This window comes from Perca fluviatilis, chromosome 21 (assembly GCF_010015445.1).
Source record: "Perca fluviatilis chromosome 21, GENO_Pfluv_1.0, whole genome shotgun sequence".
Classification (NCBI taxonomy): domain Eukaryota; kingdom Metazoa; phylum Chordata; class Actinopteri; order Perciformes; family Percidae; genus Perca; species Perca fluviatilis.
This window is the reverse complement of record NC_053132.1, coordinates 25,110,826-25,138,752: the sequence shown is the minus strand read 5'-3', so window position 1 is coordinate 25,138,752 and position 27,927 is coordinate 25,110,826. Positions and strand designations below refer to the sequence as shown.

The following is a 27,927-nucleotide window of genomic DNA, read 5'->3' as shown; positions in this document are numbered from 1 at the left end:
ATTATCCTACATCATTGGCAAATTAAAACACTCATAAAATACATACGAATTTTATTTTTTATTGTTACGCAGTTTAAGACAAGGTTCTATTATTATCATATAAACTATCATTTGTCAGCAACAATATTAATTCAATAAATGCTCCCAAAAACACAATGAGTTCTTAATAATTCTGTATAGAATCAGCTTCATTATTCTTCTCCTAGCTTGGTTCCAAAAATACCACATTTTGTTGAGGAAGTTGTACCTTTGTACATTGTGACTGACGTTAAAAGTCATTTCAGACTGTCAAGAGGACAAGTAGAGGTAGGTTATCTGAAGCATTTTGAGTATTATCACTGATACTTGTACGTCAATTTAATCATTATTTCTTCTTTGCTAACTAGGATGTTATGACGACATTGGGACGATTCTACACAAACACACAGCATACCAAGTTGCCTGTATCCCATGCTGTTCTTGCCCGTCTGTGGACTCTATCCAACGAGGAGTCATAATAGGGGTGTTGCAGACAGATTTAACATTTCCGGCTTTCGCAATACAGTCTGTGCTCTTGATGGATGTCACATTCCCATTGTCAAACCATTTTGCAACAACCCCATAGCCGATTAAAACAGGAAACAATTTGACTCCATCATACTCACCGGATTCTGCAACAGCGAGCACCGCTTTTGTCATGTTCATGTAGGTCACCCTGGAAGTTGGCATGATGGAAGAGCATTTCAAAACACATATGTTGCAAGGCAACTGGAATTACATCCTCAGGCCCTGGTACCAGAGGCAATGCAAATGATTGCTGATTCAGCCTATCTTTTGTCGCTACATTTGACGAAGCCTTACAGGGATAATGGGCACCTTACTGTTAGGCAGAGGAGCTTTAACAGAAAGCTCAATGCAGCTCGTGTGGCCCTTGAGCATGCATTTGGCATCTTAAAGTCGAAGTTCAGGAGGCTCAAGTGTCTGCACATGATGGAAGTGGCAAACAGTGCAGCAATCACATTTGTTTGGAATCTGGTGACCAAGTTGATGAAGATGAGCAGGGTCTTCTTCAACTCAGAGAGGACATTGAGGATCCACACCCACCACAGCCCAACAACCATGATGCCTCTCGTTACCAAGACATGATTTGTGGCCACCTTTAAGGATAATATACACTTTAGTTTACAGTCATACCCCCTTTTTTTCCCTCTTTTCTTTACACGTCTTTGTGAGCTGGTGTGCAGTATGCCACAGGGTAATGTGAGGCACTTCGGGTCAAATGCCAAGTTTAAAATAGTAATACAATGTTGCAATATTTTATAAGGCTCTAAGGATGGTTGCAGCAAATGTTTAAGGTCATTAACTAATTTAATAACTTGAACTTTTGAGACAGTTACTGTAATGGCAAAAATTACATTTAAGCATAATTCCTTGTATTTTTATGTTTTATTTCTACTTTAATTCTCTCACATTATTGAAAGACAGTTTATCTCAGTTTCTGCTTAAATTGCTGAGGTGTCCAGTCTGGAACATTATGTGAGCTGTTTGTCTGAACAGATAAAGGGACAAGGTCACCCTATAACTCTCATGTTTTCCCATGCCAGTTAAGATGTAACTGGGGGGTGAAAGTCGTACCGGGAGGAGGAGGCGAAATGGCTCCAAGATGTCTCTTGTATTTCTCTGATTGTCTTCATGTGTATCAGATTGCCTGTAAGAACTGTAGCGTCATAATAATCTAAGTGCGTGTGTGCTGTCACTCTGAAGATGCATATAAGCCTAGTGTTCTGTTCACTCATTTGAGAAACTGACTCCACACTGGGCTGCGGCCTTTTGTGAAATCATGTTGCTCCTATATTTGCAAATATATCTTTTTTAATAAAATACAAAAACCCAACTTGATGTTTAGTCTCAGTCTGTCTTATTTGTTTCAATTTAATAAACTCTGAAATTCCCCCCCCCCTGCTGCAAAGGAAACTTCCATAACAGAATGGCGACGAGGATGGGATCATGTGCGGGGCTCAGATAAGAGAGACTCCGTGGTTGACTGAGGACTTGCGATCCGAGATCAAACGATCTTTGCCTCTACCTCGCCCAAAAAGCATTCAGAGAGAGAGGATCAGAAACCACGGAGGGCTCTACTGACCCAACACTGATCTATTAAGACGGAAGCAATTTCAAGCAGCAGGGTAAGATCAAACTCTAATTTAAATTGAATTAAGAGTAATTTGAATTGGCTATAGTAAACTTCCAGAAACAAATACTGACGTTGGAAACTGACATAGGACAACCATTTTGGGGTTGTTTTTATACATTTTGGTTGGTCCTTTAAATTTGGGTAATTACATTTGTGATCATTCTGACAGTATGTCTAGAATCTTCTGAGCCACAGATCTCTATCCACACGGGTGGGACTTTGTTTTATAGATTTTCGGGGGACAAATCTAATTAGATTTTGAAGTAAATCTAATAAACGGTTTTTCAGAAACTGTTAGGTTTTTTCGTGCATGGGTTTTTCCGAAATAAGATAGAAACCTGGCCTTACAGTGACGATTGTAAGTAGGAACCGGGCCTTACAGTGACGATTGTAAGTAGGATGGGTAACGGATCGAGCAGATCCGGGTCACACACTCCTATGGGACCCATGGTGGATGAGATGGTAAATGGTGGTTCAGAATATCTAGAGTGTCTTCCGTATTGGTCAAAATATATTATTATTTTTTGGTTTCCTTTAAATTCGGGCAAATTGAAAACTTGGTAAAACTAATGAAAAAAGACAAAATTAAGACAGAGGCAGGCAAAGAATGCAAAAAACACACATACACCAATAACCTCCTCATCAGCACTAACCAAAGCCCGTGTTCTGAGCTTTCTCTAAAAATCAGGAAGACAAGCTGGAGAAACGGAGGGACGAAGAGGACATGGACTCAACTAAAGAACGAGTACGTGAGAAAACCATGTTTGAAGCGTTTGTCTGCATGTTACAACAGGCTGGTGGGCAACATATGGAGCGCGGACCCGAAAAAAGGCCGCTCCCACGAAGGACGTGGTCCTTCGTGGGAGCGAGAGAGGCCCAGGCGGGTACCGTGGGCAAATTTAAGGGGCCCAACGAACCAGACCAGTGTTGGTACTGCAAGGACTTTGGACATTGGGTATGTAAATGCCCGAAGAAAAAGCAAAAAACCTCAGACAGAGAACAACACCTGTCCCTCTGTTTGACTGAGTCCAAAAAACTGATGAGGAAGGTAGTGCTGACACACACACACACACACCCGAAACAATGGTAAAGCTTGTTTCCAACAATTTGTCAAGTGCTAGCAACCTCTGACAATTGAAGAACATGGAAGACGCTATTGGTAAAAATAGATATAATCATTAAAGTAATTTGTGTATTGTGATTAGGTTGTAATCAAAAGGGTTGAATGTAATGGCAAAAATTACATTTAAGCATAATTCCTTGTATTTTTATGTTTTATTTCTACTTTAATTCTCTCACATTATTGAAAGACAGTTTATCTCAGTTTCTGCTTAAATTGCTGAGGTGTCCAGTCTGGAACATTATGTGAGCTGTTTGTCTGAACAGATAAAGGGACAAGGTCACCCTATAACTCTCATGTTTTCCCATGCCAGTTAAGATGTAACTGGGGGGTGAAAGTCGTACCGGGAGGAGGAGGCGAAATGGCTCCAAGATGTCTCTTGTATTTCTCTGATTGTCTTCATGTGTATCAGATTGCCTGTAAGAACTGTAGCGTCATAATAATCTAAGTGCGTGTGTGCTGTCACTCTGAAGATGCATATAAGCCTAGTGTTCTGTTCACTCATTTGAGAAACTGACTCCACACTGGGCTGCGGCCTTTTGTGAAATCATGTTGCTCCTATATTTGCAAATATATCTTTTTTAATAAAATACAAAAACCCAACTTGATGTTTAGTCTCAGTCTGTCTTATTTCTTTCAATTTACTAACTCTGAAATTTCCCCCCCCTGCTGCAAAGGAAACTTCCATAACATTACCTTACAGTGAAAATCCCAGTTTTAACCCTAAGGCATTTGGATTTGAAGTGCCTCTACATTATCATGACTTCTGCTGTGCCTCCAAGCTCAGGCTGAATCAGCAAGGGATCATGGGAGTATTTCACCATTGTGAATGTGAGCCATCCAACCACTGCTCATTTTGTGGTGTTTAATTTTCTTTATGTATTACTAAGACAGCCACATAAATATCATTTAACCCAATAATTTGTTCTTGCTGCTTTCCAATTTCTTTTAGTTGTGTCAAGATTTGACCCATGCAGGTCACCATTTTCTTCTCATGTGACTTCCTTTAGGCGTCTCCATCTTGTCACTTCTGGCCTCACGCAGCTGTCTCCTCTCAGCATGGGACTGATATGTATCATGGAATGATGGTCTGGTGCCCTTTTTCTGTGCGGTTAGTGGGGTTGACAGTTGAGGGACCAGGCTGGTGATCTTCATTGTCGGATGGATGCAACTTCTGAGGGAGTTTGACTGGGGAAGAGTGGTGTGGAAATAATGGTGCCGGGTGGTGCACTCCCCACCAAGGAGCTACAAAATATTTCATCCATTTGCTGTATAAAAGGACACAATGGAATTTAAGTCAAAATCAAGACACAAATTGGTATTTTAACATTCCTTGCTGTGATAATTTCCCCCCTTCCTGAGTGTGCTGATGAAGCCCTGTAGTTGTGGGTGAAAAAACACTGAAAAAGAATTATGGAAGACTGATTACTTTTCAGAAAGTCCCACTAACATTTAAGATGTGTAAAACAGAGCAGGCCCTCTCCTGTTGCTCGAGATCTGTCCTTAGCTCTTTTGTAAGTGGTAAGAATGTTACCCAGTTTCTACCCAGTGTGAATGTGTATCCTCTTGCAGTGAAGGCCTGTTCCAGTTTTTAGTAAAAGGCTTGTTATGTTTATTGTTTGTGTAGATGTTTAGGGATTGTCTGGTCAACTCCAGTAGTAGCAATGTAGTTGTGTGTATGAATTCTGTAAAAACATTGCAGTATTGTTAAAAGCCATTAATATTATATTCCAATCCTTAGATTACAAACAAATTCACTGTACCTATCTGGTATTCTGGCTGTCCGGATGGAAATGGATGGAAGCTGCCTGAAGAGGATGACTTCTGTGGTGGGTTGGTTACAGGAGTAGGGCATAGTGTGACAGTTACTGGCTGTTTATGGACCGGAGTGTGGATGGGGGGGAACTGTAGGCTGGGGAGTTGGAGTAGTAGTAGGGCCCTGGGTGAATAGAGGTTGAGCAGTGAAAAAGACAGGAGGCTGGGTGACAACCCTTGCTATTTGTGGGTTTACTGCAGAGAAAGAGAGCCAGAATATTGAAAAGAATTGTCTACATGCATTTTAAAGGTACTCAATGCGATGTCACGCATTTTTTAGGCTACAACATTTCTTGTTACATACAGCAAACATATTACTTACTGCCGGTCCCCTGAACACACTGTAAAAAAAAAAGCGGTCTCTGTAGACAGCCCAGGCTCTACAAACGGCAACAAAAACAATCTGGCCAACCTGCACTACAAAAGAGACACAAACAGTGTTCCAGCGTTCCAGCCAATAACCGACAAGAAGGAGTTGGGGGTGGGGGTTGGGGGGTTAGTACGTGGAAGGGAGGGAGAGGGGACGAGATGAGGAGGAGGGAGGGGCGAGCTAGTCTCGTTATGTTTGAAAATACTTCGAACGTCAACAAGAAGTAACGTCACCCGTCTCACTTCCTTCTGTTGTTCTGTTTGTCACCTTGTTGCGTTTTATGTGTTATGTGTTACACTTCGTACGTGGTGCTTTAAATCCCCCCTGCCCTTATATGGATCCAGGGTCTCACTAAAACAGGGTGAATGGTTAATGCACTGAATATAATTCTAAATCTGAATGTAACATACTGTGTATATAAAAAATATCGCTCTATAATAAAAATAAAGTTGTCCTCCGGTAGGAAAAAAAAATTAAGAAGTAACATCACCCAACATCGTTTAGAGCTCCTTTAACGCCTTTCGACGCGAAGGAGCAGCGGATCTACTCCGAGCTCCTCACGGATGACTGAGCTTCTCTACCTATCTCTAAGGGAGACGCCAGCCACCCTCCTGAGGAAACCCATTTCTTGTTCTTTCGGTCATGACCCAGCCTTCATCACCATAGGTGAGGGTAGGAACGAAAAACTGACCGGTAGATCGAGAGCTTTGCCTTCTGGCTCAGCTCTCTTTTCGTCACAATGGTGCGATAAATTGAATGTAATACCGCACCCGCTGCGCCGATTCTCCAACCAATCTCCCGCTCCATTATCCCCTCACATGCGAACAAAACCCCAAGGTACTTAAACTCCTTCACTTGGGGTAAGGACTCATTCCCTACCTGGAGTAGGCACTCCATCGGTTTCCTGCTGAGAACCATGGCCTCAGATTTAGAGGTGCTGATCCTCATCCCAACCGCTTCACACTCGGCTGCGAACCGATCCAGTGAGTGCTGAAGGTCACAGGCCGATGATGCCATCAGGACCAAATCATCTGCAAAGAGCAGCGATGAGATCCCCAACCCACCGAACTGCAACCCCTCCCCACCCCGACTACGCCTTGATATCCTGTCCATAAACATTACAAACAGGATTGGTGACAAAGCGCAGCCCTGGCGGAATCCGCATTGTTCCTCTTCAATCTGAGGTTCGACTATCGGCCGAACCCTCCTTTCCAGCACCTTGGAGTAGACTTTACCAGGGAGGCTGACAAGTGTGATACCCCTGTAATTGGCACACACCCTCAGGTCCCCTTCCCCCACAGAGAGGTAACGTTCCACGTCCCCAGAGCCAGCGTCTGCTGCCCGGGTCTGGTCCGTCGAGGCCCCTGACCTTCACTGCCACCCATGTGACAGCGCACCCGACCCCAGCGGTTCCTCCCACAGGTGGTGGGCCCATGGGCTGGAGAGATGGGAGCCACGTAGCTTTTTTGGGCTGTGCCCGGCCGGGCTCCATGGCAAACCCGGCCACCAGGCGCTCGCCAACGAGCCCGCCATCTGGGCCTGGCTCCAGACGGGGGCCCTGGGCTTCCTCCGGGCAGGGTCACTCCATCTCTACTTCGTTTATTCAAAGGGTTTTTGAACCATTCTTTGTCTGGCCCCTCACCTGAGACCACTTTGCCTTGGGAGACCCTACCAGGAGCACAAAGCTCCAGACAACACAGCCCTCAGGTTCACAGACACACACAAACCTCTCCACCACGATAAGGTGATGGTTCACTGGGAAAACAAACACTGGGAAACACGCTGGAGAGTGAGACACACAAGGTACTACAACAATCTGGCAACTGATAAATGACACAAGGTGAGTATATATACACTGGGACCGGGGAATATGATTACACACAGGTTAGGGAAGGGAGGGTAATCATACAGGCGGGAAAGCAGACAAAGACGGGAAGACAAGTGACCTGAAACAGAGAGAGACAGACAGTGGTTAACAAAATAAGTCAGGGAAACAAACAAAACACAAACTAAGAGCAGGAACTGGATGTGACACCCTAATGTATATCCATACATACACCATGTGTAGATAAGTACTTGCGCAATTATGAAGATTGTGTATGATTTCTGTTCGGTTAATATTGCCAGCAGAGGGCAGTCTGCAGCATATTGTAACCTACTTGCTCATTTGTGAATATCTTACACTATTGGTATATTCTTGCTTAAAGCTTTAGTGCGTAACTTTTTGATATTAATGAACGTCTGTTACATTCAAGCCATTGCCAAATGAGTTGCTACAAAGCTAATTAAGACTATCAGCTTCACAAAACTCTCTGTATTTCTCAGTATGACTATATTCAGAAGATTGTGGCATCCGGTGACTTTCCCACGCAGAAGCTCGAGTGAAGATAATTACCTTTTCTGAAGAGTCCATCATGTTTTTTAATCCTCCGTGTCATCCGTGCTACTAGCAACTGCATGGGGGAGGGGTGGGGGCGCGACGTGGACGCACCGACAGTGTTGTTGTCATTACTTAGAATTCCTCATGGGGGAGACAGAAACTACCCACTATAGTTAAATATTGTCAAATATTGACTGTAATGCAACATACTAATGCACAAAAGTGAACAGGAAATATATGAGCATGATAAATCAATCAATTGACAATGAAGTGACTGACACGTCATCATACACTTAATATGGAAATAAAGCATCTGCCAGAAAGCAAAACTATTTCCCCAATAGCAAGCTATTCCTTTATTCAGGTCCAAGGACAGCGCTGAGCTATAATTTTCTTGGTCGCGGTTGAGCCAGGTAGACAAATCTTCTTCTGTCTCCCAAGTAGGTATAATTTAGAGTCATCATTAGTAACAAAACAATGGGGTCAGTAGGAATACGACATCCTATCACATCAGATATTATTGATGCTGTTTTATTCCAAAACTCATGTACCTGTTCACACTCCCAGACCATGTGCAAGAAAGTTCCAGTTTGTTCAAGTTGGCAGAACGTGCAATAGGGAGTAGGAATGGCTTTAGAGAAGTATCTCTTCTGAGGAGTCCAATATGTCCTATGGCATATGTTGAAGTTGATCTGCTGGTGATTTGGGTTCTTGGAACAGTGGGAAATGTTGTCCCAAACTGTCTCCCAATTAATTACGTTCCCCTCCGGGCTCAGCTCTTGCTCCCATTTCTTTAGTATTGGGAGTTCTCCTACAGATACATCAGATGCATCAGTTTAGCATAAATCCTGGACACTAATCCTCTCACCGGAGAATCAACAAGCCATTTAATGATTGGATGCATCTCAAGACTGTTCCCCCATGGTACTCCATAACATTTTAGGGCTGATCTTAAGCGAAGATAAAGGAAGAAGGATGTCCTGGGGATCTCAAAGATAGCTCTCAGCTCTTCAAAACTTAACATACCTTCATCATTGAATAGCTGGTCTAGAGTATAAATACCTCTTTCACTCCACTGGTTATAAAGAAAAGGTTTGTTACCAGACATTAAGTGTATGTTGTGCCAAATTGGGGTGTTCAAATGCCATTTATTGGTGTAGCGTAGTTGCTCCTCAACCTGTTTAAAGTTGGTCAATGTGTTAGTGATAATAGGGCCAATAGGCTAGCATAAACTTTTTTGGACACACACCTGTAAATGGGCCCACCACCTGTGGGAGGAACCGCTGGGGTCTCTCTGTGGGGGAAGGAGCCGGAACTGGTGCAGGAGGTAGAGCGCTACCAGTTAGATCTGGTGGGGCTTACCTCTACGCACAGTCTCGGTTCTGGAACCATACTCCTGGATAGGGGTTGGACTCTTTTCTTCTCCGTAGTTGCCCAGGGTGTGAGGCGCCGGGCGGGTGTGGGGATACTCACAAGCCCCCGGCTGAGCGCCACTACATTGGAGCCTTCTTGGAGACCTTGAGTGGAGTCCTGCATGAGGCTGCAGTGGGGGACTCCATAGTTCTGCTGGGAGACTTCAACGCGTACGTGGGCAATGATGGAGACACCTGTAGAGGCGTGATTGGGCCTCTCTGATCTAAACCCGAGTGGTTGTTTGTTGTTGGACTTCTGTGCTAGTCATGGATTGTCTATAACGAACACCATGTTCGAACATAGGGATGCTCATAAGTGTACTTGGTACCAGAGCACCCTAGGCCAAAGGTCAATGATCGATTTTATAATCGTTTCATCTGATCTGAGGCCGTATGTTTTGGACACTCGGGTGAAGAGAGGGGCGGAGCTGTCAACCGATCACCATCTGGTGGTGAGTTGGGTCAGGGGGTGGGGGAAGACTCTGGACAGACCTGGTAAGCCCAAACGGGTAGTGCGAGTAAATTGGGAACGTCTGGAGGAGGCCCCTGTCCGACAGACTTTCAACTCACACCTCCGGCGGAGCTTTTCGTGCATCCCTGTGGAGGCTGGGGGCATTGAACCCGAGTGGACAATGTTCAAAGTTTTCATTGCTGAAGCTGCGGCGAGGAGCTGTGGTCTTAGGTTCTTAGGTGCCTCAAGGGGCGGTAACCCACGAACACCGTGGTGGACACCGGTGGTCAGGGAAGCCGTCCGACTGAAGAAGGAGTCTTTCCGGGATATGTTATCCCAGAGGACTCCGGAGGCAGTTGCAGGGTACCAAAGGGCCCGAAGGGCTGCAGCCTCTGCCGTGAAAGAGGCAAAGCAGCGGGTGTGGGAGAAGTTTGGAGAAGACATGGAGAAGGACTTTCAGTCGGCACCAAGGTGCTTCTGGAAAACTGTTCACCACCTCAGGAGGGGGAAGCGGGGAACCATCCAAGCTGTGTACAGTAAGGATGGGACACTGTTGACCTCAACTGAGGAGGTAATAGGGCGGTGGAAGGAGCACTTTGAGGAACTCCTGAATCAGACTAATACGCCCTTTATGTTAGAGGCAGAGCTGGAGGATGATGGGGGATCATTGTCAATTTCCCAGGCGGAAGTCACTGATGTAGTCAAACAACTCCACAGTGGCAAAGCCCCTGGGATTGATGAGATCCGTCCAGAAATGCTCAAGGCTCTGGGTGTGGAGGGGCTGTCCTGGTTGACACGCCTCTTCAACATTGCGTGGAAGTCTGGGACAGTGCCAAAGGAGTGGCAGACCGGGGTGGTGGTTCCCCTTTTTAAAAAGGGGGACCAGAGGGTGTGTGCCAATTACAGGGGTATCACACTTCTCAGCCTCCCTGGTAAAGTCTACTCCAAGGTGCTGGAAAGGAGGGTTCGGCCAATATTCGAACCTCGGGTTGAAGAGGAACAATGCGGATTCCGTCCTGGTCGTGGAACAACAGACCAGCTCTTCACTCTCGCAAGGATCCTGGAGGGAGCCTAGGAGTATGCCCAACCGGTCTACATGTGTTTTGTGGATCTGGAAAAGGCGTATGACCGGGTCCCCCTGGAGATACTGTGGGAGGTGCTGCGGGAGTATGGGGTGAGGGGGTCTCTTCTCAGGGCCATCCAATCTCTGTACGACCAAAATGAGAGCTGTGTCCGGGTTCTCGGCAGTAAGTCGGACTCCTTTCAGGTGAGGGTTGGCCTCCGCCAGGGCTGCGCTTTGTCACCAATCCTGTTTGTAATATTTATGGACAGGATATCAAGGCGTAGTCGGGGTGGGGAGGGGTTGCGGTTCGGTGGGCTGGGGATCTCATCGCTGCTCTTTGCAGATGATGTGGTCCTGATGGCATCATCGGCCTGCGACCTTCAGCACTCACTGGATCAGTTCGCAGCCGAGTGTGAAGCGGTTGGGATGAGGATCAGCACCTCTAAATCTGAGGCCATGGTTCTCAGCAGGAAACCGATGGAGTGCCTACTCCAGGTAGGGAATGAGTCCTTACCCCAAGTGAAGGAGTTCAAGTACCTTGGGGTTTTGGTCGCGAGTGAGGGGACAATGGAGCGGGCAGATTGGTCGGAGAATCGGCGCAGCGGGTGCGGTATTACATTCAATTTATCGCGCACCGTTGTAGCGAAAACTGAGCCAGAAGGCAAAGCTCTCGATCTACCGGTCAGTTTTCGTTCCTACCCTCACCTATGGTAATGAAGGCTGGGTCATGACCGAAAGAACGAGATCCAGTGTACAAGCGGCCGAAATGGGTTTCCTCAGGAGGGTGGCTGGCGTCTCCCTTAGAGATAGGGTGAGAAGCTCAGTCATCCGTGAGGAGCTTGGAGTAGAGCCGCTGCTCCTTTGCGTCGGAAGGAGCCAGTTGAGGTGGTTCGGGCATCTGGTAAGGATGCCCCCTGGGCGCCTCCATAGGGAGATGTTCCAGGAACGTCCAGCTGGGAGGAGGCCTCGGGGAAGACCCAGGACTAGGTGGAGGGATTATATCTCCAACCTGGCCTGGGAACGCCTCGGGATCCCCCAGTCGGAGCTGGTTAATGTTGAATTTTGGGGTCCCCTGCTGGAGCTGCTCCCCCCTCGACCCGACAACGGATAAGCGGACGAAGATGGATGGATGAATTTATATGAATGACATCTTTTATTTAACTACTTCAATCACAGTAGTAGCACTGACCAAGCCTGGTGTAAACATTCATATGAAAGTCAGCAACAAATCACACAAACTAAAGTGCAGATTGCAGAAATATAAAAACAAATGTGGCTTTACCACACTCAGTAGTATTTAGATTATTTAATTATTATTTACATAAACATCTATAAACATGTGGATTGCACTTTTTAAACACTGTCTTTGAACTTTAATAGACAGTTAAATAAGTAAAAATATATACATCGGTGTATTTTCTTTTACAGCGCACAGAGAGGAGCTGCCTCCAGCCCCTCTGTCAAGCAACTGTGTGTGGTAATCCGCTACTTCAGTATGACACTGAACAAAGTTGTGTCCACCTTTTTGGGTTTGATAAACTTGGAGGGTGAAACAGCAGAGGCTCTGACCCATTTCCTACAGAGTATTGGACTCGACATCAAAAAGTGCATTGGATTAGGTACAGATGGCAGTGTCATGGTATGGAAGAGGAATTCAGTGTACACTCACCTTCTCCAGAAAAACCCAAATCTCCAGCTGCTCAAGTGCGTGTGCCATTCCATACAGCTGTGTGTAAACAAGGCAGTGGAGACCCTCCCACGCAACCTTGAATACTTGGTCTCTCATTCTCACAACTGGTTTTCCCACAGTGCTCATCGCTGCCGTGAGTATGCAAAGATCTACAGCCTCATCAATCCTGGTGAAATCCCTTTGATGCTTGTACAGATGTCAGGTACACGGTGGCTTTCCAGCCATGATTGCTGTTTGCGCATACTCAATCAGTGGGATGAACTGAAGCTTCACTTTCAGCTAACCAAAGACCACCAGAGATGTTATGATGCTGAAATCCTGCACCAGATGTACAGTGATCCTGTTAACAAACTGTACCTGCTGTTTTTAATGCCTTTTCTACAAGAATTCAACAGGATCAACAAGCTGTTCCAGCAGGACAGGGGCAATCCATTCAAAATGTTGGAGTGTCTGATTCTTTTCTTTCGCACCCTCATCTCCAGAGTGGTGAGACCTGGAATGATCCCCACATCAGATGAACAACTGCTTGCAATCGACATAACGGACCCCAGTGTTTTGTTACCTGTGGGTGCAGTCAATTATAGGGTCACCTTCATGATGGCATTGGATGAGGCAAGAATGGAGAGCACGGCTGAGAGAAATATGAAGAGCAGGTGCCGTGAGTTCTTGGTGGAAGCGGGCAGACAAGTGCAAAAGAGACTCCCAGCTAACATCCAGATATGGAAATCTATGACTGTGTTCAGTCCGACTGTCACAAACAAAACCACAGCTCAGCTCAGTCTCAATGTTGAAGCTCTACTCTGGTGATATTGCAGTTCTTGAAACACAGTATTAGGCTGTTGCATATCTCCCATGGACAAATAAGGAGGACAGCCAGGCAGAGGCCTTTTGGTTTGAAGTGCTCAATTACAAAGACAGCAGTGGAGACCACACTTTCAAAAAACCTGCCCTCTTTTCTCTGTCATTGCTTGCGATGCCTTTGAGCATGCCTTTGAACAAGTGTTCTCACAGATGAGCCTGGTCAAGTCCAAACTGAGGAACAGAATGGGACAACAAACTCTCAGCAGCATACTCCACATAAAATACGGACTGAGAAGACAAGGCATATGCTGCAAGGACTTTGCCCCAAGCCAAGAGATGTTACAGCGCTTCAATAGTCGCATGTACTCTGTGAGTGGAGCATCAGAGAGCAGGGAGACGGATGCAGATGAAGACAGTGAAGATGGATTTTAATTAAGGTAAGCACTCTTACTGTATCTTTTTTATTAGAGCCAGGATATGATGCTAAGAAGGAAAGTTGTTTTTGATGAATGATGATAATCCTCAAAGTACTGTAATATTTAATGGGATTTAGGGAATCCTAGGTATCCATCTTATAGTGTTATAGCTGAAGTATAATTTGACCGTATCCCTCATTAGAAAATCTTACCTTTTCTTTCTGCAGCACAAGCTCTGGCCTCTACACATGAAGGAAACAGCAGTGAAGGTATGAAGATACACCTAAAGAATTCCCCAAAGACATCAGGATAAGGCCATGTTCTACAGAGAGTGAAACTGCCTACTCTGTACCTGTGCTGTGGCATCTTAAGTTCATATGCCACTTTGACATTTGACTTTGATTGGCCCTCTTTGGGTCACCACACTCTCCTCAACTAAACAAGAGGATAGTTTCATTCTCATTTCACACAAGTTTTTGTTATGTCTGTTTTTATTATTTATATGGTTTTATTATGTTCTTGTTTGAATGTAGGCCATCAAGAACGTCTGGATGTAGAACTAAAACATGTTGAATGTTTCAGGATATTTAAGATATTTTCAGATATTTCATAGGTTCAGTTCAGACAAACTGTTATGTTGTTAAATATTTTGCACCTTGGTACCTGAAGCAGCTTGAAAGATAATGGTGGTGTTATTATAATAATAAATAAATAATTTGTGAATTCAGGATGATATTTATTTGTTTGTGCAAATTTTAATTATCAGAGATTTACTGTGTATATAATGTACTTGGTACATCAGTTTTTTAATGTTAAATAATGTTAAAAGGTGGTTTAACTCCCTCTTGTGGTCATTGTCCTGAAGCTCAGGGGGGAGACAAATAAATAAACTACCGTGTGTACAGTTTTGCAAAACTGCGCACAGTTTACCAATCTGTCCACATGGATGTAAATTGACAATCTGTAACCACAGTTTAAAATCCGTCCCCACGGATTGTAAAACCGTGCACACAGTTTATTTATTTTTCTCTTCCCGGAACCTGGGGGGGCTCCGTAGAAAAAGTTACTTGTTTTGGGCTTGTTTTCACAGGCCTGGTTGCTTATTTGTCTCGCGAGATCTAGCAACACTGCAACAACGTTGCACTTGCTCAGAGAGGCTATCGTTACGTTAGTAGTAGCATGCAGGTGTTGCCGTGGGATTAACTGTACTAATAAAACCGTTGAAACAACGTGGCCACGCTGCTGTGAAAGCTCCCCGAACGTCATTTATCAGAGTCTGTTGTTACCCCTCTCAGATTCTGGTTGTTACCCCTCTCCGCGGCAGTCTCCTCCATTCCATAGCTTTATAACGGAGCTAACCGGAGCTAACCGCTAATCAGAGCTAATCGTTGCTAACCGAGCCTTCAGTTATGCGTGCCTGTATTCATTAACTGTATGTATGGACTGGAGCCCGAATAAAACCCTTACAAGTTTTAAACTACAACTCAGAGTTGTTTGAATGACAGAAATCTGCTCAAGGTACGGTGTAGCGTTAGCGTGCTAAGTTGATGCTTTCTCTGCGGACATATGCGGAGTGCAGACTGATTTGCTCTCGTGAGTCACGTGACCAAATCGCAGCCTTTGCGATTAGGAAATCACGTTTTAACATATCGCGATATTATTGCAAATCACTGATTCTTGGCAAAAACATGTCCCACCAAGAAAAGTGCTCATTCTGTTGGAAATGAATAACATTTTCATGAATAAAACGAATCAAGGTTATAATCAGGGGGTCCTTTGCACATATGTAAGGTTCTTTTATAGTTTTATTTTAATTTTTTATTAATTTAATGATTATATTCTGGCCCATTGCCTACAAAATCAGTTGTCCTCAGATAGGAGATAATCATTTCAACTTGATTAAAAAAACTAAAAGTAATAATTGAATTGAATAATATCTTTACTACATGAAAGAGTACATTGTAATATGTATTAAAAACGACAAACAGTGTGTTTAGAATAATATTTACTATTATTTTTTGGTTGCTCAAAATGTGTCCCACATATGCGTCACCACCGTCAGATATTTATAAAAAGCAATAAAATCAGGCAACTACAAGGTCAACTACATTCCTGAGGACCCAATTTTCAAACCTTCAGCTCTACTGCATGCTTCAAGATCAGCCAAGCTCCTGTAAGTTTGGTATTTTCTCTTAAACTTGTTCATATTTTTTGACACTGCTACTGTCGCAACCATAACATGTCAAAACCATCTCTTTTGTATAAAAAATATTAGATTTGAAAAACAGAGGGGAAACAAGATGGCTAATGTGAACAACTCATGCATATCATGTGAAAGAGTAGGTTTTTGTCACCACCGTCAGACGTCACCACCGTCAGGTTTTCTGTCGGACGGTGATGACATACAGTATGACGGTGGGGACAAAAACCTCCAAATGGTCCTCAACGGAGGCTAGAATATAATTGTTGATCACAATAAATACCAAGATGACCTGTAATGTTTCATTAACCTCTTTTATATTTTTATTTATGTAATTCCCCCTATATTTCTTCCATTCAGGCCTACACTGCATGCTACTCTTAAGCAATATAGCGCGAGTGAGAATGAGGATATCCATGAACATCCTCACAAACACGCCACATAGTATACAATATCCCTTGTAGGCTATGCATCTCCCATGACTAAAGCCAAATGAAAATGGCATGACAACATTTAACCAAATCTAACATTCACTGTAATTCCCCCCAATTTCATAGTGATTACACTCAACTTTGACTTTATGTATTTTAGGAAGTTATGGCTAGGCAGCCGCTATCTGTGGAGGAGAGAAGGATAAGAAACAGGGAATATCAAAAGAAGCGGAGAGAGAAAATACACAGGGACGCAGAGTTAAAGGAGGAATACCTCAGAACGGAAAGGCAAAGATGGAAGAAGAAGGTGGAGGAAGGGAAGCTAAAAAATATCAATGACTTAAATAAAAGGGAAAAGAGAAGTCAGAGAAAGGCTTGGAAACGTAGACAAGAAGTATCAAGAGCACGTAAGAGAAAGGGCTCAGATCACCCAGAAACTCCCCCAGACAGTCCAGTGGATCAGGCCATACATGAGCCAGCTCGGAGTAGGCAGGCTATAGCAGGAGAAAGGGAAAGAAAGAAATCAAGAGCAAAATACTCTAGAGAGATGAAAGCTATGAGAAATAAACTTCAAGAGGTAACAAAGGATAGGAACAAAATGAAAAAGCGTTGGTTACAAGAACAAGCAAGGAAAAAACACAAGAATCACCAAGAAAAAAAACAGAGCAGCTGCTGCGGGGAAGCCAACTCAAAAACCCCTCCATTAAGAAAACTGCTGTTCCACAACGCACTCATTCATGAATTGAAACAAAACAAGTCTGCCCACAAGAACAAGAACTTGACTCTGTCAGGCAAGGTTCTGAAAAAATATTGGCTAATTCACCAGACAAGGCAATTTGGCGTAACATATAACACACTGCGGAAGAGGAGGCTTACTGACAAAAAACCTGCATACATTCAAAGAATTATTCAGAAGGTTCAGGATTTCTACCATAATGCAGCACGAATGACAACAGGACACAATAACACGCAAGAAAATAATCATCAGAGAATGATTCTAACTGATACAGTATTGAACCTCCACAAGGAGTTCACCAACAAGGAACCTAAAGTGAAGCTCATTTATTCATCCTTTTGTGCCTTACGTCTATTCTATGTCACAGCACCAAGACCGTCGGATCGTAAGACATGCCAATGTCAGTACCATGAAAATGCTGATGCTTGAAGTTCTAAGAGAAAATGGTGTTGTCAAGGCTAGGAAACTGGAGGATAGTTTTGATAGTCTGCTGCTCACAGAGAAGCAAGGCATGTCTTCTGCGCTCCTGCACCCGGTGTCTCTACAAACATACACTTCCCACACCACAGCAAGACCAGACCAATGTTGAATGGCAGCAATGGGAACGAGTTCAGGATCAAACAGCAGATGGGCTCCACTTCAACACAAGACTTGTGATGCACATTGGCACGCTGGGAGAGCTTATCCAACGATATGAAGACAAACTGAGGACAGAAACAACAACACACGTGTGCTCAGTTCAGAACCAGACCAGAGAGTACAGGAGCATGATCGAGAAGTGCAATGATAGCACAGTAATTGTGCACGTGGACTTTTCTGAGGCGTGGAAATGCAATTCTAATTCTGAGGTACAGTCATGCCATTTTGGTCAGAACCTCCCACAGCTCAACCTGCACACTGGCATGTACTATACAAAAGAAACAAAGACAGGCTTTTGCACAGTATCAGAATCCAAGCGACAAGATGCGTCTGCCATTTGAACTCACATGGAACCAGTCCTGACAGATATTCGTTTAAAGTTTCCAAAGGTTGATACTATTCACTTTTGGTCAGATGGCCCCAGCAAGCAATACAAGAACAAGAAGAACTTTTCTCTCCTCTGCAGTGTCCCTCCAACTCTAGGTTTCAAGAGAGCAACCTGGAACTTCTTCCCCACCTTGCATGGGAAGGGAGCCCCAGACGGCATTGGAGGAACTGTGAAAAGGACTGCAGACAGCCTTATACTGCGGGGAATGACGTTGTGTATGGGAATATCTTCCATGAGATGGTTGGCAGAAGCCTCTGCAGCACTAAGCTCTATATCATTACTGAAGCTGACATGCAGCCATATGATGCACTCCTTTCTCAACCACTAAAATCTGTACCTGCAACCATGAAACTTCATCAGGTTACACCGACACACCGAAACAACTCTGAGATCCATTGCAGATCACTGTCCTGTTTCTACAGTGAGCCACAGATGTGTGAGTGTTTCAGCCCAACAATATTCCACTTGACTGCCAACACACCCAGGGTACAGGTTGAGGATGATGGTCCTATACCAATGCAAAAGAGGAAAGGTCCTTTTGCTGATGAAGGATATGGAACGGGAGGAAAGTGAGCAAGAGCCAATGGAGCAAGAACCACTGTCCAAGAGTGGTCCTGACGGGACTGTGACAGATCTATCTGCTCATGTAGTTCATTGCGGAGATTGGCTTGCGGTCATTTATGACCAGAACTGGTGGTTAACAAAGGCTGTCACTGTGGACGCTCATCATCAAGATGTGGAAGTGGAGTTTTTCCACCCTCATGGGCCCAACACACAATTCTATCCAAAAGGAGGTGGAAAGGATATGTGCTTCATACCATTTGACCATATTCTGGTCAAACTTGTGGAACCGTCATCACCATGTCGTGCAAGCAGGACGAGGGAGATATACAACCTGTCTGCTGAAGTCATGGACTTCATAGAGGAGAAACATATACACCATATACTTCCTGATAAAGCTAAATGAGTGGTGGAGTGATGTAAAACAGGGAATACTCACAGGAGTTGAATGATTTCTTTTTTACTTATGATGATTATTAGGGGTACTTTTATTAATGATAGCCTATTGCTAATTGAACCTATATGTTTCTTATTGAAAGTTTGCCACATTGCTCACAATTGTTATTTGTTATCTGTTCTTCACGTCCAATATACAGTTTACAGTACAGTTTTCAGAAGAATATAATGTATTATTTTATGAGTAGGGGGCACTAGATGACAGTTTAAGATGATGCATTGTACATTATTCCTACTGGTAATGACTATTTTTTACTACGATGATTTGATATTTGATAATATGGGGATGGGGTACTTTTAATAATGGTATTTCTTAATTGTACCTTATATTCCTTGAAAAATGTTTTATCACAGTGCTCAGGATTGTTATTTGTTGGACCAAATAGTTAAATAAAGTTGTTAAACAAGAAGCCATTGACTTGAGTGGTATACATTTTGGAATTGTATGTTGTAATGAGGCCCCTGTCACCACCGTCAGATTAGTGTCACCACCGTCAGTTCTAAAGTCACCACCGTCAGAGGGAGTTTTGTTTTAAATGAATATGCTTACAATATGTTTCTTCAGTGCTGTTTAGTTATTAAAGTAATAGTCTCTTTTAATACAAAAATATGTTTGTTAAATAAAAAATCTTATATATTTAGGCTTAAAGTAAACGTTGTATGATGTTAGATCTTTTAAAGGAGTACACGTGAAACAGTATAAAAAAGGAACAAAAGCGAATATTCAACATTTAAAGGGGTGATAGAATGATTATATAGGGTATTTCACACTGTTCCTTATGGTCTCCTAATGGGGTATGTAACATTGGTTGGGCTGAAAATGGCCTGGTTGATATTTTATTGGCCCTTATGCATCCCTGTGTTTTGGCCCTATTTGTAACAAGAGCTTTTCTTCCAAATATGGTATGCTCATGAATATTTAGATGAGCTGCGTGCTGATTGGTTGAGCGAATTGCCATACGCACACATTAGAGATGCACGCTGATTGGTTGAGCGAATCGCCATACACACACATTAGAGACGCGCGCTGATTGGTTGAGCGAATCCCCAATACACACACATTAGAGACTCGACAGAATCTCATATTCCAGACACTGCAATGTTTCCTTACCAAATTCACTTCTGAGACTTTTTTATGCGAGAAATCAACTATATAAATCTCAAATATGGGCCGTTTTACGAAAATTGATGGCTAATTGCAAATTTGGTAAGACGTGTCGGACTTTAGGAGCTCCACACAGTCTGACGAGAAAGCGGCAGCCTGCTGAGCTCCATACCCAAGGCAAAGTCACCCTTTGTGGATACTGCACTACCGGGGCTCCGTGGCTGGCTGCCGGCATAACTATAATATATTTACGGTTTGAATATCGTCACGCCACTTATATAACATAATTCCCCAATGTCTTATAAAGCTAACCGTTGTGTCCGATTTGATTTTAAGGCATTTTTATGAACGCGAGGCGTCATTGTAGGACAAGCAGCTGCTAGCTATATGTCCCATTCAATACAATGGGGAAATATCGCAGCTACCTAGCTACACTTTTGGCATAACTAAAGTATATTTACAGTTTGAATTTCGTCACGCCACTTATATAACATCATTCCCCAATGTCTTATAAAGCTAACCGTTGTGTCCGATTTGATTTTAAGGCATTTTTATGAACGCAAGGCGTCATTGTAGGACGAGCAGCTGCTAGCTATATGTCCCATTCAATACAATGGGGAAATATCACAACTACCTAGCTACACTTTCGGCATAACTAAAGTATATTTACAGTTTGAATTTCGTCACGGCATGAATATTACAGGTTCCCCAAGGTCTTACAAAGCTTAGCTAACACTTGTCCGACTTCGGATTTCAATTGAATGCATTTTTGTGAATGTCAGAGTTAGGAGGAGGCTAGCTAGCTCTCATGATGGACTCCAGCTCACCGCGGCTCTATCAATGAGACTCGCGGACAAGAGGCGTTTATTTCCCCGATTGTTTGTTTAAATAACTCAACACACATATCCATTATAAGATTACCTGGAACCTGCGGGCTGCGTGTAATCTCACTCCCCACGCGGTAGCAGGAAGAGGGGAGGGAGAACAGCGAGCTGCAGGCCCTGGAGCTCTGTCAGGGCAGCGGTGTGTGGTAGTTCCAGTCACCCAAAAAAGGGTGATTTTGCGCGGGTCTGTGACGGAGGACAGGCAGGGTGGCGATGTAGCAACCCAGGCAGCACCAGCCGCTGAACTCCGACACACAGTCAGACAAAATTTGCAATTAGCCATCCATTTTTGTAAAACGGCCCATATTTGAGCTTTACATGGTTGATTTCTCGCATAAAAAAGTTTCAGAAGTGTAATGGAATCCCAGAGAGCAAATAGTCATTGAAACAATGTTAAATCAACATCCTGCTGTCAACGTTAAAGTCATTGAATCAACATCGAACTCTGATGTTGATTCTTCATCATGTTACACCCTCCATTATCATTGAAACAACATTTAAATCATACCTAGAGATCAACAGGATTTCAATGGTATTTCGATTACAGTGGATATTGAAACAATGTTGAAATCCCAGCATATCAACAAAACTTCAATGGTATTTTAGTAGCCTATACCACAGGTTTAATCTAAAATGTAGGCTATAAATTAATATATTAAAACAGTATTAGGCTATTATGATCCTGCTTATCGACAGCCATGATGGGCTATGAGCAAAATATAGAAACTATGACAGACTAGCCTTCTGCCTAGACTTTCTAGCACAAATGACACCCCACGCATTTAAAAAAAAATGAAACCGTTTTTATTGTATTCTTTTTTTTTTTTTTTTTATAACGCGCTATACCAGCTCCCCCCGCCCTGTCTGGGGCGTAGCGCAGCCACTTCTGCACAGCTTGAGAAAATTCATAGAAGTTTGCCGTACTCAATCGTTTAGTCATCTAAAATAGAAAACAAGCAAAAGTACATTTTAGTTTAACATTAAAAGTAGACTTATATAAACTTATATAAGTCTTATATAAAAAAGAATATAAACTTGATAAGGCCATGTAGAAAAACGTGTGTGTGTGTGTGTATTGTGTGTGTGTGTGTGTGTGTGTGTGTGTGTGTGTGTGTGTGTGTGTGTGTGGCATAGCTAGTATCCTTCCCTCACAAATCAAACGCCTCACACTCAAGTCCTACACTAGCCTAATTTAATTTGAGCGCTGCCGTTGCCCATGTTTTCCCTTCATGCCCTTCAGTTGGAAGAACGACGTCACCATAGGACCACGCCACTCTCTTCTCTGAATCACGTTTCAGGTGTGATCACTCTTTGATTGGCGCTAGCTTGACTGTCAAATATGTGTGCTGGATGCTGGTCCGATATTTTTCCTTACTTTGGTCTGAAGCGTCACTGAGGTCATTTGTGGCAGAAGGGACACCACAACAAACTTCGCATCTGGAAACATTAACTGGTAAGTCTATCAGAATAAATGCAATGTCTAATAGCCTAATAGGCGAATGTAGTCGTTTTTAACATCAATTTGCAAAAGTCTGTCAAATAGCCTAGCTTAGGATGGAATTATTTGACAAACACGTAGGCTAGACTACCAGTTTTATGACATAAGGCTCCAATTTGAGAGGAATGCTTCTCCCTTTTCACCAGATAGATAAACATATTTAAATGTTTCTGTGTCTATCTGTGTCTATCTAGTGTTACAATATGTCTAGTGTTACACAATTTAGAGAAATAACCTAGCTGAGGTAGACTTTCGCCTGCCAGATGTGATTCGGCCTCAGGTTAGCCCTTTCTTAGCTTCCACAGGCGAACTACGGAAAAGCGAATCGGCCTAGGAGTATAGCTTCACTCATTCCCTTTTTCGTTTAAAGGCCAATGCACACCGGTGTTCTGTCAAACTGGGCTAGGCTACTTGTCGCCGTCGAGTTGTGCTACCATTAGTCGCACCTTGACATGTCAACACCCAGTCGCATATAGACAGTAAAGTGATGTTTTCTGAACTTACCAGACTGTTGTAACTGTTCTATTATTTGCCTTTAACCACTTAGTCATTATATCCACATTACTGATGATTATTTATCAAAAATCTCATGTAAATATTTTGTGAAAGCACCAATAGTCAACACTATATCGTTGCGGTATCGATATTGTGGTATTTTGTCAAAAAAATTATATTTGATTTTCTCCATATCGCCCAGCACTACTTTTGGGGAAGAGAATCGATTGAGGGCATAATGTTTACTGAAAGCACTGCATTCATACTTAAGCAGAATGACTTACCAAACATGCATTTGCAGAGGGACATTTCTTTAAAGGACCGCTTCGGTTTGGTCACATCCTTATTTTTCTTGCCAGCCCAGTTTAGGCCTGAGGCCAGCTCGTTGGTCATGCTGTATGCCAGCATGCGCCAAACCCTGATCTCCAGGGTGGTCCCCCCGATAATTGTGAAGCGGGCCACCTATCAAAATAAAAAAGTGTAACTATTTCAGTTTAAACAGTAAAGAATTTTAAAAAGGTCTTTTTCAAAAGATGATGTAATGTTGCTCTATGTAGGTTTGTCAATTTTCAAGTCTGAATTTAACTGAGATTAAAGTATTAAAGTGTGATATTTGTTTGCATCCTCGTGTTGGATGAGATTAAACACAGATTAACAGATTTGTTAAACAGTTTAACAAAATTAGTAGCAGTAGGGCTGCTCGATTATGGAAAAGAATATAATCACGATTATTTCTGTCAATATTGAAATCACGGTAATTTAACACGTTTACTCGTTGACTTCTGGAAAGATCTTACAATTGAACTTAAAAAACAATGGAAAAAGTTTTAAAAAACATACGACTGTGAAATTTGCCTTAATACTTTTCCTATTTAAACTTTATTTTTTTATTCAGAACACAAGAGAAAATAAGAGTTTACTTGCAAAATGTAATGAGCTAAATAATAGTTTTTCTTGATTATTCTGTTTTTATGATCTTTGGGAGCCAAAATCATAATCAATGATTAAATTTCGATTAATTGCACAGCCTTACAGAGCAGTGAAGTTCAGTCAGAAGAATGATGTAACCACTTTTTAACCATTAAATAATTAACATTGCCTTCCTAGCATCCTGGGACTGGAGTATCACCTCTGCTTTCTCCAGCTCCCCCATGCTGTGCAGAGGCAGTTGCAGTGGCTCTGCCGTCAAGCCCACCACCCCAGCACTTTGGCCACACCTACAGGACTGGCGGAACTCACGGAAGTCCTGCCGCAGGTCCCTCACCTCCTTCGTCAACTCCGTGACAGTGGTGAGCAGCTTCTGTAAGGTTACATCTATTGACAGGAATAAGAAATAGTTTTGGGTTGAGTGCAAAACTTAGCATTCCTTTATTTTGTAATGGAAAATAAAAAGCGTAAAATAAAGAAATGGTCAACACAATTTCAAATATATATACGAGGGATGTTAAATGCTATAGGTAGGGGATTTAACCTAGCGACCAATCAACAACCAATCACAATATTTAATGCACAATTAGTTTTTAACTGTTAAATAAAAAATGCACACCACTGTAGACTTTAGGTATTTCAATTCACAGGGCCATTCCGTTTATATATTAATGGAATCCTATAATAATCCCAAGGCCAGTTGCCTGGCGGAGTCTCTTGAGTCTGTGACAAAATATTGAAAAAAACATTTTTTTAATCTGTATGACTGGGTATAGGTGTCTGGAATAACATGAAACTCTATTTTCTAAAACATACCTTCTGCAGAGAAATTGGCTGCAGACCGGGGAGTACTGGTAGAAGCCACTGGCAAAAATGACTGGAGGGGAAACTGAAAATCTTCAGCAGGGAATGTAATGGGTTGGCTGTTGGGGTAGGGCAGCGGAGACTGGCAGCTGGCTGGGGCGGGCAGGGTCTCGTAGCTGGTTGGGTTATTAAAAGTGGTCTGGCAATTTGCTGGGGCTAGAGGTTGGAGTTGGGAGGATGGAGAGGGAGACTGCAGAGTGGAAAGCGTCTGGCAATTCGCTGGGGCTAGCGGTTGGAGTTGGGAGGATGGAGAGGGAGACTGCAGAGGGCTGGAGGCTGTTGGTGTGTATGACAAAAAAAGTTGGGAGGGGGGGGGTATAAAAGATATTACAGGTTATTATGCTGAATTAGCTTCTCTGCTTACTTTGTTAAACACACCACACTGTTGCCTATGTTAACCCCAGGCAGCCCTTTAGGGGCAAACAAAAACCCACCATTGACCCAAATTCCTAATAAATAACACCTTTAAAATCACCCAACCAGTGGGATTTATTAACATCAAGACATAACAATTACAAGACATTAAACTAATACATGACACAAAGTCCAAATAAAGATAAGACAAAATCCCAGGCTGAGAAGCAACTAGACAGCCAGCAGTCCCGACACCAAAGGCCTCTTGTCAGGAACAGGATACTGTAGCCTTTAACTCCTAATCAATCAGCTGGTCAGGTGCTGCTAATCAAGGTCCTCAGATGCATCGCACCTGAGCAGAGGTAGAGAATGGGAGGAGAACTGACAAACAGCACAGGGAATACATACAACCGTAACAGCTACTATACCTGGGAACAAAATTTTGGGAGCTTGGGGATATTTACTCCGAGGTTGGCCATCTTCATCAGAGTCATCAAGGTTGTTGTAGATTGGGTTTGGTCTAGAAGTGAACATGGACAAACTATAAATACACTGCATTATTTACATTTGTTCATCTGTAGTTACTGTAATATTCAAAATTAAAAAAATATTTCTATGTTACAGCAAACACATATATTTCTGATGATGGCCATGTGCACATACAATTCAGCAACTTTGCACTATGAATTTGGAAATTCATTATTACTTCTTTCTCCTTTTCAGAGGCTGTTGGCACTCCTCCTCTGATTGGATGTCGGTAGTGTCGCATTGCTGCTTCAAATACCTTTCCAGGCACCTCTCTGCTTCCTCAAAAGTATCTGCAGACACAGAGATGTTATGAAATACTGATACAAAGGGCTATGATAAAATTTCAACCAGATTTAATAATACCCACCTTACGTTATGAGGACCCTGACAGGCTCATAAGTCTGCCATTCCTCCGTTGGTTCATCCCTCCTCCTGATGGCAGCACGAACCTTGCCCGACTCTTTTGGAGGGTATGGAGGCCAGAAAACCTTCTCCCCCTGAAGCCATATGTGTGGCACAACTTCTGTTCCACCACTGTTGAACTTCACAAGGCACCACTGCTTCATACTATTTGTTTATGGTAAAGATAATGGTTGGTTATTAACACATGAACCGATTTACATGAACTGATTTTATGAACTGATTTTTATGAACTGATTTTTATGAACTGATTTTATGAACTGATTTTATGAACTGATTTTCATGAACTGATTTTATGAACTGATTTCACGAAAATTATTTACTTTGTATGTATGAGGGGAATGGCAATGAACTCTTTTTTATTGGGGAAAAGTATATATTTTGTTTTAATTATTTGGAGCTTTACAACTCCGACACAGCTGCTTAAGTCTCACACTTTGTAACAGTCGATGTTGGCTGATTCAAAGGGGTATTGGACACATGACTCCTTCCTTGTAAATTTCCGGAAAATCACATATGTTTCCTGAGCTTCTTTGACTATGTTGTCAACAAGAGCGATGTCATCAACTATCTGGATGCAATTATCCCCAGACCTACATGATAAGGTGAAATGTTTAGTTACAACCTTTCTATACTGCTCCCCATGTTCTATATGAGACACCAATGGGCCATCATGATGGAGGTGCAAGAATTTGAGGCTTTTGTTGATTTGGGATGTCTGAGGGTCTCTTTCAGAAAGCTTTTTAACTATTTGCTGTAAAGGCAAATGAGGTTTGCGCAGTAAATGTTTTAGTTGGGCCAAATAGTTCTCATAAGGAAAGGCAGCAATATTATCTAAGGGACCATAGAGATGATATTCTGCTGCCAGGTGTGTCAACTGGTGGACATTGTAAGTAATTTCAGATCTGCCATATAGCTGCCCAAAGTGGCTCACAAATGAAATTAGCAATTTGTGGGCACAGTCCACCATTTTCTCTGATGTCCCAGGAGATAAAAGGAGATGCATAGCAAAAGAAAACAACATAAAGTTGTTAAACATCTCCAGGGGAATCGTATCTCTCAGCACTACAGGGCCAGCGTATAGCATAAAATACCGGAGTTCAGTTGCTTTCCACCTATCAATTTCTGAGAGTTCTCTGGGTTTGCGACTGAACTCCGTGGGAGTGTAAGGTGTCAGTGCCTTCAACTTCACAGAAATCTCCCCAATTGTTTTACTGCCCAACCTAGTTGCAAGACATTTGCCCCTCATCCAAATATACAGAAGCTTCCTGGTTACCCCAAGACAACATAAATGCATATAGTCTAATGGGAACATTGTCACCATTTTCACAACGCCAACTAGGGGAGACAGTGTTCGACTCAAGTGGTGGTCCTCATCAGTCATGGAGGCGAAGTCTGTGTCAGTTCTTAATTTAGCATTGACATCAGGAAAGGTCATTTTGCCCTGCCATTTACCCACTTGAAAGCATTTATCGCAACCAGAGTAACCATTGTGACCCTTTGTGTTTTTAACGAAGGCTCGTGCAGGGGCATCGCAAATGAATGAGCACACTTTTGCCATTAGCTGTTGCCCATTATAAATTATACCTCTCTGCAAAATGACTTTAAGGTCCTCAATAAATGGGCCCAAGAATTCAGATGGACTTTTAGGCTTGCTAAGGCCACAGAACAGGCCAACAAGGAAGGGCGATCTGGTGTAATCCACATTTACCATAGCAAGAATTGTCCAAAAAGAAAACTCGGTGGCTAC

General features: G+C 43.0%; 1 protein-coding gene across 1 annotated transcript; it reads right to left on the bottom strand.

The window, feature by feature from the left end:
* Window positions 1–21,929: 21,929 nt before the first annotated feature.
* On the bottom strand, window positions 21,930–26,323 carry LOC120551664. Its single transcript, XM_039789158.1, has 6 exons — window positions 26,130–26,323; window positions 25,658–25,749; window positions 24,828–25,151; window positions 24,214–24,398; window positions 23,369–23,546; window positions 21,930–22,031 (listed from the first exon to the last, which is right to left on the bottom strand). Exons 1-6 carry the CDS (start codon window positions 26,321–26,323, stop codon window positions 22,024–22,026), a joined length of 981 nt encoding a protein of 326 aa, XP_039645092.1. The 3' UTR covers window positions 21,930–22,023.
* Window positions 26,324–27,927: the final 1,604 nt, after the last annotated feature.

What these genes read in the sequence shown, in the direction of transcription:
- LOC120551664 (XM_039789158.1), bottom strand. Translation starts at nt 26,323, where the DNA reads ATGAAGCAGTGGTGCCTTGTGAAGTTCAACAGTGGTGGAACAGAAGTT. An exon ending in TCCCAAAATTTTGTTCCCAG is followed by an intron (nt 25,152 to 25,657) that starts GTATAGTAGCTG and finishes ACACACCAACAG; the next exon opens with CCTCCAGCCCTCTGCAGTCT. An exon ending in GGGAGCTGGAGAAAGCAGAG is followed by an intron (nt 23,547 to 24,213) that starts GTGATACTCCAG and finishes TTATTTTGATAG; the next exon opens with GTGGCCCGCTTCACAATTAT.